This window comes from Fonsecaea erecta (genome assembly GCF_001651985.1).
Source record: "Fonsecaea erecta strain CBS 125763 chromosome Unknown Scaff12, whole genome shotgun sequence".
In the NCBI taxonomy this organism is placed as follows: domain Eukaryota; kingdom Fungi; phylum Ascomycota; class Eurotiomycetes; order Chaetothyriales; family Herpotrichiellaceae; genus Fonsecaea; species Fonsecaea erecta.
This window is the reverse complement of record NW_017387255.1, coordinates 57,983-71,060: the sequence shown is the minus strand read 5'-3', so window position 1 is coordinate 71,060 and position 13,078 is coordinate 57,983. Positions and strand designations below refer to the sequence as shown.

The following is a 13,078-nucleotide window of genomic DNA, read 5'->3' as shown; positions in this document are numbered from 1 at the left end:
TTAGGGCGCGACATAGCCGTCCACATCCGTCGAATTACTGAGTGCTGCATACTTGGTGTAGTTCTGTTCGTATTGGTCCAGCTTGTTCATGACGGCCTTGTAGGCGTCGGTCCCGATGACGACACGTAACGGCGGGTTGGCCATGATGGCCAACTCGTACATGGCCTTTGCACCCTTCTTGGGATCTCCTGCCTGGGTACCATGGCGGGCAGTCATGTGTTTCTCGGCGTTGAGATCTGTGGTCATCGTGAGTGATGGGTAACGGAGGACGAGCAAAATCAGACAGAGCAGGGACAAGATGAGCAGAGACGTACGGTCATAGGCAGGGTGGCGGGTGGCGAAGGTCATTGAGCGGCCAGCCCAGTCTGTCCTGGAGGGCATGTTAGCATCCGCACATATAATGTCATTCCATGTATTGAGAGGCTTCACGTAGAGAACCCGCGAATACCACGGCAGCGAGGACGACGTCAAAACGTACCTGAACCCGCCTGGCTCAATCAGCGTGAATTTGATCCCCCACTCGGGCTTCACCTCGTGGCTGAGCGCCTCGGTGAAGCCCTCGACAGCCCACTTGCTGGCACAGTAGATGCTGAAGAACGGCACGCCCCTCTGTCCGCCGATGCTGGTGATCTGCTGAATCAGGCCGCCCTGGGGAGTCTGCCTGTCTCTCATGGTCTCCAAGGCCTCGCGCGTGACGTCCAGCACGCCGAAGAAATTGATCTCCATCTGCCGCCGGATCTGCTCGTCGGTGCACTCCTCGAAACAGCCCGCGAGGCCGTACCCGGCGTTGTTGACCACGACGTCGACGCGGCCGAATTTCTGCAGCGTCGCGGCGAAGGCCTGCTTGATCGACGCCTTGTCCGTGACGTCGAGGCGCAGTGCCAGGTACGTCTCGGGCGTCGTGTTGGCGAAGGAGAGCTGCGACGGGTCGCGCGCCGTGGCAGCGACAATGTCGCCGCGGTCCAGCACTTCCTGGGCGTAGTCGTGGCCGAAGCCGGTTGACGTGCCGGTGATGAGGAAGACTCGAGGCATCTTTTTCCCCAGGTCGCAGATCTTGTCCACTTGGTTTGTTAGGTTGGATTGTGCCGTGGCACGGAGGTCACTGATTGATTGATTGATCGATTGTCAGGCCTCCGATGACACCACGGACGAGATCAAACAGTGGACGCAGAGGTGTGTGTTATATCGACGACGTCACCAGACTTGTGGCTCTTCTCGACGTCGTTGGAGTCACTTGATGTTGGTGGCCTCTTACCTCCAGAAAGAAAACAATCTTCTTTCCTCCAATCCTTGCTATAAAAAGGCCGTGGAGCAGGACGTGTCTTCCTCTTCTTGTCACTTATCTATTGCACAAACCAGGAACCAGGAACCAGGGGGTGACGTGCAGCTAGCTGGACGTCCTCGATATCTTTTATCGCGGGAAATCCTCGACAAGAGGTCCACCGGTCCACCGAAGTCTTGGTTCGACCCTATCAACGGAGTCATTGTGATCTCGATACCCGACAGACCGGATTTGGGTTTTTTCTGGGTGTTTTACGGGAGAAGCTCGCCGGAGCTAGCCCCCAACAACCGCTGCAGAACGACGCCGTACAATACACCACGCAGCCCTGCGTAACGACGACTGTCCATCTTACAGGGAAGAAGAGCCAGAGGGTTTCTTTCTTGGAGAAAGGAAGAAGGATAAGAAGGACAAGGACAGAGACGTTTCAGCAACCGAGTCGCTGTACGTAATTCTTGTGGACCGCCTCCGATCGCCAGTGACCCCCTTTGTGTCCCACCCGTGCGCCAAAGAAACGCCCTGTTCCGCGGCTCCTGGGCCGCAAATCTCGGGTGCCCTGTAGAGAACTGGTGAGGCGAGCTGAAGGCCCGATATCCGATTGATACGGACGACTTCGAACGGGGCCTGGATACAGGTACGGAGTACTCGGTACTGAACACCTCGTATCACGTACTTCCCATATCATCCTCGTATTTCGAGGTCCGGGGCTCGTTCCACCTCCTCATCCGGAGCATCAGGCATCCCGCAAGGCCCAGAGCTTCTCTTTGTCCCTTCCTCCATCTCAACGTCTCGTATACAACCAAACAATTTCCGTCACCATTCCTGGGGTCTTGTCGCTTGGTCCGCTAACTGTCTGTTGACCTACCTGTTCTTACCCTTTGGTTTTCTGGCTTCTCAAATCTCGGTAAAGCTCCACTCGGCCGGGGGCAGACCGCGCGTCTCTGGGCGCTGTCGCGAAGCATCGAATCCTGACAAGAAAGAGGGTCGAATCAACGGCAACTCTTGGTGTAACAGCAGCACCTCGGATAAGATCTCTTTTACTTCTGCATCTCTTTTAGTAGATGCATCCAGGACAAGGCTGTTGCGCAGGTTGATCACATCGAACACGCGAGTTCTTTGGCATCTAGAGCCCTGCTATCGGCTCTCAGCCTTGCAGACCATCTCTCCAGCATGTGGAATAATTCACCACATTATTACCCTCACCAGGGCCCTCCGGGACCTTACATTCATCGTCAATCCACCATGAGTGACCAGCTGTCCGTCTCTTCCGGGACCACAGGGGTGATGAGCCAAGGGAGTCATCCCCATCCCCAGAACTACAACATCCAACAAACCAGCCCCCATGCCTACAACAACACCACTACGACCCCCACCTACTTCTACCCAAGCAGCCACGTACACAATCCGCCTTCTCACCTTCTGGCCCAGAACCATCCGTACATCTCGTCACCGCCCATCACAACAGGCCCTCCCCCGTCACTCACCACGATCCTCCTGACGTCCGCCCCGCAACAGTTCGCCCAGGCCACAGAACATCCGTTCCTCCGTCTGGCAGGGCAAGGTGCTCTTCCCAAACACACTTTGTCGCGCTGGCTCTCTCAAGACCGGCTGTACGCGCAGGCCTACATTGGCTTCATCGGCTCTCTCATCGCCCGTGTTGACTTGCCCTACGTCAACGTCCCGGACAAATCGACGTCTCTGCGCTGGCGCATCGTGAACTGCCTGACGGGCGCCCTGCAGAACATCCACACCGAGCTGAAATTCTTCGGCAACACCGCGGCCAAGTACGGCCTGGAGTTAGACGCGCCCACACGCGCTGACGGGATGTTCACCGCCGAGCAGGCCACAAAGCAATACATCGACCTGTTTCGCGCCTTTTGGACCGACCCCAGCATGAGCTTGCTTGAGGGCATGGTGGTGCTGTGGGCGACCGAGACGGTGTACCTGAGCGCGTGGAGCTACGCCAGGTCTTTTGGAGAGGAGAAGCCTTCTGTTGCCACTACTGACGTAGCCAGAGGAGATACACAGGAGGTAACGACGACGACAACCAAATCAGAAGGCGTCATGTCGGAACTAGAAGGGAGCGAGGTCAACACATTGCACAACAACGACAACGACAACGAGACGACGACCACCGGCGGCGGCGGGTGGCACGCAAAAACCGACGAACAAAGCCACGTCCCCGACGACGACGACGAGGGCAATAACAACGAATCCACAACCCGCCGCAACGAGCCTTCCGCTCACGCGAGCGACCTGGACGGCGGCGCCCTCCGTGACGCATTCATCCCCAACTGGACGAGCAGCGCGTTCGAGGCCTTTGTCGCCGAGATCGCCGAGCTGACCGACCTGCTGGCCGAGCGCGAGGACGCCGTCGCCCGCAAGCTGGACGTGTACCGCGCCGTGTGGAAGCACATCTTGGACGTCGAGAGGCGCTTCTGGCCCGACGTGAGCGGCCTTGGTGGTGGTGGCGGCGGCGGCGGCGGTGTTCCGGGTTCGTGAGGTGAGTAAGAGGCCCTCACCTCCAGACAAGGGGAGGGCAAGGGTGTAGTTTGCCTGCATTGACAGGACAACGAACGTTGGGAATAATAAAGTTCGAGATCCTTACCGGACGGACATGAAGATCAGAGCCCCAAATAATTCTAACGCAAAAACTTGCAAACCGAGCTCTGTGCGAGGGAGGTGGAGGCAATTGCTTTAAAGGATGGGGGTATTGAATGGAAAACGTCCTCCATAAGGAACGCGAGAGGAGGCGAAGGGGGAGCGAGATCGAGAGCGTGGAGCAGAGCAATGTGTGCGAAAAGAAAAGGAATAATAAGGGGATACGATCTCCTTGTAATCACAGATGGATTCTTCCAGGTTGTTGTGTTTTCCTTCCTTCCTTTCTTCCTTGTGTTTCTACTAGTAGGTACTTAAGTTCACCATCGTGTTGGTGAAGGGGGGGGTGGTTAGTTGGTCGGTCAGTTGGGTTTGATCTTTCTTTGGCCATTGCTATGGTTATGACTATGGCTGTTATTACGTGGTATATCTGCCCGAGTCTGGAGATACGTAATGTATTATTACTCGACACATCGACTATATATATATACATATATATCTCTCTCACCTGCTGGGATATATCTATCTATACCTATATCTATCACGCATTTGGAATGGATCAATCGATCGATGTTGAATTCCGGTATCTGGGACCATTGTCATTCTTCGTCATTCTCATTATGTGAATTCTAGCTTCTCGCGTGCACGCGTGCGTACATAGACTGATAACTCCTGGTATCTGGTGCCTCCAATTCTCCTCCGCCCGATGGAAGAAGCTCAACGCTCGGCGGCGCGGATCCCATGGCTGTATGAACCCTCAAGCTTCGTAGTCGTACTGCATCCCAGCCCTTGATTCCTGGAGCCCGGAATGCCTTTTCGTCATCAGAAGCTCCCGTATGGCAGAGACCGCAGCTTCCCGCAACCAAGGGACGGTCAGAGTCCAACGATAAAGGAGCAGCGCCGAGCGTCGAAGCTGCAGCTCGTGTGGGCATATCGACTGTGATCCAATCTTGAGCATCTCGAGCATCTCTGCTAGGCTCGGCTGGGTCGCAATTCATCGCGGGAGATGCTCCATCAAAATCTAGCATCTGCATAGCCCTAACCGGTTCTCAGAGATCGCAAATTGTGATTCTTTCAGGTTGACTGAATTCCACGCCAATTCCCCACGTCGGTCATACTTTTCTCCATGGTGCTCCTGGAGGATTCGTCTATTGGCCAGCAGACTCGGTGCCGTTGACTCCAATAGACGGGATTTGACTCCTAATTTCCTTCAGCCCCGTCCCGTCCTGTACAGGGCGTGGGGTGGTGTCTGGCATGGCTGTAGGTTCTAGTCATACCCGGAGCTTGAGCTGATGTGTCCACGTGTGACGACATAGCGATCGATACTGGGCGAGGTAGAATCTCGATCCAGCTCTTCTCACTACACCGGCCGAACATTGTCAGCGTGCCAGAACCCCATCACCGCACCGGTCTCCGTAACCCAATCTCGAGTAGCATGAACGGCGGCCTTGGCCATCCCAGTATTCTTCCTTCTGTGACCCTTCTTGAAGCCAACACCCTCTCTTTCGCCCGTGGCATACTCAGAGCCCATGCTTGGCAGCACATTCTCTCCGGCACTGAGGCTGACGAAGAGTGCAAAAGGGACCAACCACACACACAGCCCAAAGTAGGATGCAATCTCGGTGAATGTGGGTTGATCATATGAGGGGGGCGTCGAATACCAGTCTCTCCTGCTGCTCGGTGGTGCACCCCGATATGGCCCTCCTCTTGTTGTTGCGTCGCTAAAGTGTCGGAACCATAGCCAGTGGTTCAGGATGACCAAGGCACAGCTGCCCAGAAAGAAAGGATCGGACAATTTCACGATGGGGAAATGCCGCAGGTTCGTCGCGTAGACACCGTGACTGGCCACGCCCAACAAGGTGAGATACCAGGGAAATCCATCGACGAGCCAGAGTAGTAACTGTGCAACAACCACGGCATAAATAAGGCGCCTGAGGAGTTTCGCACTGAGAACGGTGTGCTCTTCGACGAGCTCGGAGAGGTAATAGAGACCCGAGGCGATGGAGAGAGTGAGGAATCCGAACCCTAATATGAGGCCGGTGTACCCCACAAGGGGAAGAATCCACATGGTTCGTCTATCTGAGTGCGCGGAACCGATGTCAGAAGTCGGCGATGAGGCTCGCCGGAATTGCAGAGATGAACGTGAAGATGGGAAAGGCCATTGAGGGGGGGGAAGAGGAGAGAGGATGAGGCCAGGCTGGTCAATGCCGGTTGACTGAGAGGGGTGAAAAGGATACTTTGCTAAAGAATGAGAAGACGCAAAGCCTGCGCATGTGACGTCGATTCAACCTCGAAAAGCGTTCTTGGCAGCTAAAGACGCTCACGTGCGATTCACACCGACCGTGCCGCTTTTATAACGACTCTGCCTGTGCCCGTCGTCGCGGACTATAGCACGGAGAATCATTATGGAAAGCCTTTACTGTCGCCGGGTGACACCTTCACGAAACGATTAACACCTAAACTGGCAGAACATCAAAAGGGCTATTGCCGAGGGATGGTTTGCAAAGGTACTGTACAGCTCGGCGTGCAGTGACCCAGAGAGTGATCGCGAAATCTTGTTCCTTCAACATTTCCCCTTCAGTGCAAACTTTGTGCGTGCGATTCGGTGTTGTAGACTTGTCGGCAGTAGAACGAGGTACAGGTAACTCTCATGGCGCCGAACCTTGCAGCCTCGCAACACGCCCTCAGCCAGGATATGCTTGCCGATGGGGGCTTCAAAGCCAGGCAGATTGCAGAGAGAGTATCCCGTGCAGCACACAGACCATCAGAGCGCACCAGGCGAACCTTTATCGATTCGGTTCCACCACTGCACTCCGCAATCGTGGTGGGTGTTGGCGGTCAATCACTCCTTCCATGCTGGAGGCATTGTTCGACCTTCTCGATGAGATAGCGGAGTTCCTGCTAGCAACCTCGATTTTGATACGGGAATGTGAGTGAACCTGGACTTCGCTGAAGTTAAGTTTACCCTCACACTTGGAATGCAGAGAATATTTTGCTATTTCGGAACCACATTCAGCACATGCCTTCAGATTTATTGAAGAATACTGCAAGGCCTGAAATCTGTTGCACGAATGTACTATTGTTCTTGTCATCGTCATATCTCTCATCACTCACGACAGACTCCCTCTGCAGCTTCTTGAATGGCCGTCGGACGTTGAAGTAGCCGACAGCCGAAGCAGTGGCCCAGACCAATGTCCGTGATCAGTGTACCATGATGGGCTGCACGTTGGATGCAGTGGCTCTTTATTGTGCAGTGCCTTCTTCAATCCTGCGGTACCGTGCAACGTGGTAGGAGCACAATTAACGGGCATTCGAGACGCTTTGGAAATCAAAAGTCAAAAGTACGGCGCTCTTATTTCCGGGATTAGAAAGAACTGCCCACGCATTGCAGCCTTCTGGCTGGGCATTATTGCAACAGCGTAGGCACGAGAGATTCTCAACTATGCCCTCTCGCCAATACCACCGGTCAATCTCGTGGTAGGGCCCTGAACGAGGCTAGTGCAGTCCTTTTTGCAAGTTCAGTATGACAGTCTCATCAACGCAAATCAAACGATCAGTCCGAAAGTGACAAAGAGCAAAAGTCGTCAAGGTCCGTGACAGACTTTACGAAGATCGCCGCGTGGTGCGACGGAGTCTCTTAAGACATGAGGGTCGGGTTATCGAGAAAGAATACATTCAAGCAACAGCTTCATTCGTATGGAGACACAAAAACCAGGAGTCAAAGGATACTTCCTTCTCTCACACCGCTCCGTCGCCTCCTAGCGGGTGCCTTGCACAAGTGAACAGAGCTTTTCTCACCCGCGTGCTTTTCGCGCCTTTTACAAACTCGATGATGAAGTTGCAAGTCTAATTCTCGAGGTAGGGAAGTCCAAACTCCAGCACACCTAAAGGTTATACAAGGGAGTTATTGGCACGAGGCTAACGGAACAGGACGGGCGCAGTCGAGAATGCCGTGGGTAGGGCCCTCGAAGGATTGACCCCTGGGCACTCGTAATGTTACTCTCGTCGATGGTAGCGTCGTTGATAAAGCCTAGGTCGCAGCAAGCCGCAGGATTGCCATGCATGCGTGTCTTGTCGCAGGAATTTGGCTTCTGCAACACAGGAGTGCCATTCCCCATCACTTCTGATGGGCAACAAGTATCTCGTATAGCTGTTCGAGCATTCTGACATAGGTGCAAGACAGAAATCCCCTTATCGTGTCCTGGAAGAGATGGACAAGCAGCCAATCTTGAACGTGAGTTGAGCGAGAGCTTGAGGGGTTGCAACGCTAACAGATCTTGGCAGTGCCTTTATCTATACTCAATGCGGTATAACGAGAGTTTATAGTCAACGATCGACGCCTTCGGGGAACAACAATCCGTCTCCACTATTTTAACTATCTCGGCCCGCCCCATATTCCGGCTTTTATCCCCCGCTCCGAGTTCGTCTGCTTCTCGAGCCTGTCGATATCTCTGCTTCGACTTATGCACGTTGATGGGTACTGTCGAACCACTCGCATACGCCAATAGCATCCTACACGATGAGCTCCTTCGCAGTGCCCTTATCTTGCTTGTCTTGGGCCTCTCAGGCACCTTGTACAGTATTGGAATCCATGCTCACGCGATGCATGTCAACCTCTCCTCTCGGTCGCCATTCCGCTAAGGGCTCGCTCTCCGTTGACACGCTCATTCTTGGCGAAATGACGGGCTCAGGGATATACCTACAGGTACATGCTGTGGGAACCATTGGCCGTCACCGGAGCCGTCAGCAACGAAGCCAGTCTTACAGCCATGTGCCTCGACAATGCCCTGCTCGTCCTGCGTAAGTGTCAGGGATCCTCTATAGCTCGCTTCGCGGTCTGTTTCGCCTCCAGCACTCTTTGCGTGATTGATGGGATTTCCCCAGACGCCTCCGTCCCTCCTCCGACCGAGCTTTCGTGGTCGACGTGAGGCATGAGCCGATCAAGAACTTCTGTTTTCAGTCCCCTTATCACCCTTGCTTTTCTTCGATTTATTCTTTCTGCCCGTTTTCATGCTTGCTTTTCCATCGGGTGGGCTAGACCCAGTGTCGGCAGACTACCCATCTTTTTTTTCAAAGAAACTGCCCGTCGTTGAACTTCTCTTTTCTTCACGGTTTTTCTCTCATCTTTCCCTGCCTCTTCCTGTGGCCCTCTCTCAGACTTCCCTGTGACTATCCTCACCAGGATGGAGTCTCACGAGATGTTCTCGGTCAAGACTCCTCAAGTCAACGTTCAAGACGAGAAGAGAGAGCAAGCGCCGTATTATGGCGGTCAAAGGACCGAGGGAACTAAGAACACATCGACAAGAGTTCGAGTGAGTACACGCCACTTTTCAAGATGTGGCTGCACAACACTAAGACGGCCTACAGAGGATCTTCAGCTTCGCTCAGATTTTCTTCTTCGCGCTCAGCTACATGTCGTCTTGGGAGGCCATTGCATCGTGCGGCTGACGTCTCCCCTGCTGGCCATCCCGCCGCAAGCTAATAGCAGATAGAAACATCGCATACTTCTTCTGGAATGGCGGACCTCGCTCTCTTTCGTTGGGCTATTTGGTCGTCATCTCCGGTGTGCTGTGCCAGGTCGCATCCATGGCTGAAATGGCTTCGGTCCAGCCCATTGCAGGTGCGCAGTACCATTGGACTCACTACCTCGCGCCTCCGACCCAGCGACGCTTCATCACCTGGATGCAAGGCTGGATTACCTGGTTCTCGTGGATCTCGCTCCTGGCTGGCGTAGCCAACATCGCTGCTCTCATGATCCAGGCACTGGTCATTGCCAACTATCCAACGTACATTCCACACGGATGGCATGTGACCTTGATCATCTACGCCTTGCTCCTTGTCCAAGGATTGATGAATCAGTACGCTTTCTGGACCATTCCCTGGATCGAGCTGCTCTCTGGTCTCCTGCACGTCATCATGTGGGTGGTCTTCGTTGCCGTGTTGGTCACGTTCGCCTCTCGCCACTCGGCCGAGTTTGTCTTCCTGGAGAAGTCGGCGCTCTCCGGCTGGAACAACGAGTATGTCTCGTTCAACCTCGGTATGCTTACTGCCACCTGGGGGTTCGTGGGTAAGTTGTACACATCCTACACAGCGGCGTGTTTTTGCTTGCCCGCTGCTGATTAGTCGGTTGCAGGGTTCGATGGAGCAGTCCATATGTCTGAAGAAGTGCGAAAGGCGCGACATGCGGTGCCGAGAGCCATGTTCTGGAGTATTGTCATGAACGGGGCGCTCGCGTACGGAATGGTGATCGTCTTCCTCTTCTGCGCCGGAGACGTCGACGATCTTCTCTCCTCGGGCTATCCTCTGCTGCTCATCTGCATCAACGCGACGCAGTCCACAAGGGCCGGCTCGGCAATGGTGGGTCTGTCGATGATCGTCACTCTGGCCTGCTGTCTGGGCAGTATCGCGTCCGCATCCCGATTGACGTGGGCCTGGTCTCGCGATGGAGCACTGCCTGCCTATTTCTCATACATCGACCCGAAGCACCGCATCCCCGTCCGCTCGGTCTGGCTGCCCATCTTCATCGTCATGCTGCTGGCGCTCCTCAACGTCGGTAGCAGCATTGCCTTCAACGTTATCGTGGCGCTGTCGACCCTCGGCCTGTACCAATCCTACCTCATGGCGATTGCCTGCATGATATGGGCCCGATATCGGGGGAGGGTGGAGCCCCCGGGCTGGTCTCTGGGACGTTGGGGTGTCTACATCAACGTCTTTGCCGTCGTCTACTCGGCATACATCATGGTCTTCCTCTGTTTTCCGTCCTTCCTCCCTATCAACGGCTCAGATATGAACTATGCTCTCCCAATCAACGCCTTTGTCCAGCTCGTTGCGTTGGCTCTGTGGTTCTTATGGGGCAAGCGGAACTGGAAAGGTCTCAACAAGGACGTCGTCGATGCTGTGGTGGCCGACTCGGATCGGAATACTAAGGATTAGACACAAGGCCGTCGAGAGCGGCGCTGAGAATATGCATGGATACTCATTCACTTTGGGTGTTCCGGGAAATTTACATGATATTTCGATTGCCCACTTTGGCACGAAACTGCATCATATCGCTTTTAGGAATCCCTAGCAAACATAAGGACTGGTGGCCCGCCAGGCGGTTCGATATACTCGGTTATTTCGCAATAGAAAAGGCCCAACATGCGGACATACAATATACGAAAACGATCCGCTCTTTCCTTGATGCCCTCTATGTCTCGGCATGAAGTAGACTGTGTACCAAACAAGACCCCAAATTAAAGAGTTGAAGTGATCCCTCATGCTGTATTGTTGTCTAGGTATTATGTGAATAGCCCCCATATGGAAAATGCCCCCCACACAAAGTCCACCATCACATCACTGCGGAGTTCCCAATTTGTTTCTCCACCAGAAATTTATTTTTCTATTGTTCGTGCGCTTCCCACCGCAACCAACGACGCTGCGACATGTACTACCCTTGAGTACCTGTGTCTGTGCCTATGGCGCCTTGAACAAATACATCAACGACACTGTAACGAAGCGCCCTTTTTCCCCTCCCCCATCTCTCCTCGCCCGCAGACTCGGCGCTACCATGTCTCGCCCCGAAGACCTTCTCCCTCCGGACCTGTACTACAACGACACCGCATCGGCCAAATACACGACGTCGTCGCGGATCCAGTCGATCCAGGCGTCCATGACCCACCGGGCCCTGGAGCTCCTCGACCTCGACTCCCCCTCCTTGATCCTTGACGTTGGCTGCGGGTCGGGCCTGTCGGGCGAGATCCTGTCGGAGGAAGGACACATCTGGGTGGGCATGGACATTTCGCCGAGCATGCTGGACATCGCGCTGCAGCGGGAGACCGTCGAGGGCGACCTGTTCCTGGCGGACATGGGCCAGGGCGTGCCCTTCCGCGCGGGGGCGTTCGACGCCGCCATCAGCATCTCGGCCGTGCAGTGGCTGTGCAACGCCGAGACCAGCGGCGTGTCGCCCGAGGGCCGGCTGCGGCGCTTCTTTGACGGCCTGTACGCGTCGCTGCGCCGCGGCGCCCGCGCCGTGCTGCAGTTCTACCCCAAGAACGACGCCCAGCGCGCCATGATCTCCCAGGCGGCCGTGCGCGCGGGCTTCGGCGCCGGCATCCTCGAGGACGACGGCGGCACCAAGAACGTCAAGACGTACCTCGTCCTCAGCGTCGGCGGGGGCGACATCACCGACCGCGTCAGGAACATGGACAACGTGGACATCGAGGACGGCCGCCGGATCCGGGAGGCCAAGATGACCACGACTTCCCACAAGGGCGGGGCGGGCAGGCGGGGGCCATTGGGTGATGTCAAGGGCAGCAAGGCGTGGGTCATGAAGAAGAAGGAGAAGATGAGGAACAAGGGCAAAGTGGTCAAGACGGACTCGAAGTACACCGCGCGCAGCAGAGGGCCCAAGTTTTGAATGGTGGCCAAAGAATCACCAACCCCGACTACGGTTCTTACGAAATTCCACGAGTGAATGAGTGAATAATAATACATCGGACGGGCGTGGAATGAGGAGCCACGAATGACGAAAGAAAACCAACGCTGACGAGCTACGAAGTTATGCCCTGACCAACGCAACAAACACCCTGAGAGATCATGATGCATCCCGGGAAGGCTGAGTCGAGACAAACGAAAGTGAGGACTCTTGTCCAAGTCCACTATGCCGAGAACCAGGAGGCCCAGGGGATGGTGAAAACCGTCGTCTCGTCCAAGAAGGTTGGGATGGGATGGATGGGAGATGAGGCGATCAGACCCTGTCCTTATTCATTACGAGTGCGATCACGTACATACGTACGCCAGGCCGAGTCCTCATCACGCCACGCAAACAAGAGCTCTTCAGTCAACCTGCGCGGGCGACGAACGAAGCTTTCTTCTGTGTTGTACTCGACCAACCCCTAGGGATGGTGGTTCGGCCGCAAAAGTCGCAAATGGATAAACAAGGCTGTGATAAAGGCGCTGTGCTCCTCCTTCCGGCGAACGAGAGATTTCGAACGATCAAAGCAGAATAAAAAAAGGGGGAAAGTGTATGGTGGATTGTCAATTCAACATCCCAAAGCCGAAAGATCGTTAATTCGGATATTGCCAAACGCCTGCTTCTATTCCATCCACGGTTGCTTTTTTGTTTTCCAAACCGCCATCCCGCAAATGCTCCTATTCCACTGAGACCCAATAGTGGAAAAAACCCACAATGGCAACGAACAGCCTTTGTTTTCCATGCAA

General features: G+C 54.7%; 5 protein-coding genes across 5 annotated transcripts; 3 read left to right on the top strand and 2 right to left on the bottom strand.

Annotated features, from left to right (window-relative positions):
- AYL99_10589 (hypothetical protein) lies at positions 1-1,032 on the bottom strand (the record flags this gene model as incomplete). The annotated part of the gene is made up of 3 exons (XM_018842095.1): positions 1-236; positions 315-370; positions 479-1,032. The coding sequence occupies 3 exons, from the start codon at positions 1,030-1,032 to the stop codon at positions 1-3; spliced, it is 846 nt and encodes a 281-aa protein (XP_018688256.1).
- Positions 1,033-2,521: 1,489 nt separating this feature from the next.
- AYL99_10588 (hypothetical protein) lies at positions 2,522-3,781 on the top strand (the record flags this gene model as incomplete). Its single annotated transcript, XM_018842094.1, has 1 exon — positions 2,522-3,781. One exon carries the CDS (start codon positions 2,522-2,524, stop codon positions 3,779-3,781), a length of 1,260 nt encoding a protein of 419 aa, XP_018688255.1.
- A 1,456-nt stretch (positions 3,782-5,237) lies between these two features.
- AYL99_10587 (hypothetical protein) lies at positions 5,238-5,945 on the bottom strand (the record flags this gene model as incomplete). Its single annotated transcript, XM_018842093.1, has 1 exon — positions 5,238-5,945. One exon carries the CDS (start codon positions 5,943-5,945, stop codon positions 5,238-5,240), a length of 708 nt encoding a protein of 235 aa, XP_018688254.1.
- Positions 5,946-9,060: 3,115 nt separating this feature from the next.
- AYL99_10586 (hypothetical protein) lies at positions 9,061-10,810 on the top strand (the record flags this gene model as incomplete). Its single annotated transcript, XM_018842092.1, has 4 exons — positions 9,061-9,189; positions 9,245-9,315; positions 9,370-9,944; positions 10,011-10,810. 4 exons carry the CDS (start codon positions 9,061-9,063, stop codon positions 10,808-10,810), a joined length of 1,575 nt encoding a protein of 524 aa, XP_018688253.1.
- A 616-nt stretch (positions 10,811-11,426) lies between these two features.
- Positions 11,427-12,275, top strand: AYL99_10585 (hypothetical protein; the record flags this gene model as incomplete). Its single annotated transcript, XM_018842091.1, has 1 exon — positions 11,427-12,275. One exon carries the CDS (start codon positions 11,427-11,429, stop codon positions 12,273-12,275), a length of 849 nt encoding a protein of 282 aa, XP_018688252.1.
- Positions 12,276-13,078: the final 803 nt, after the last annotated feature.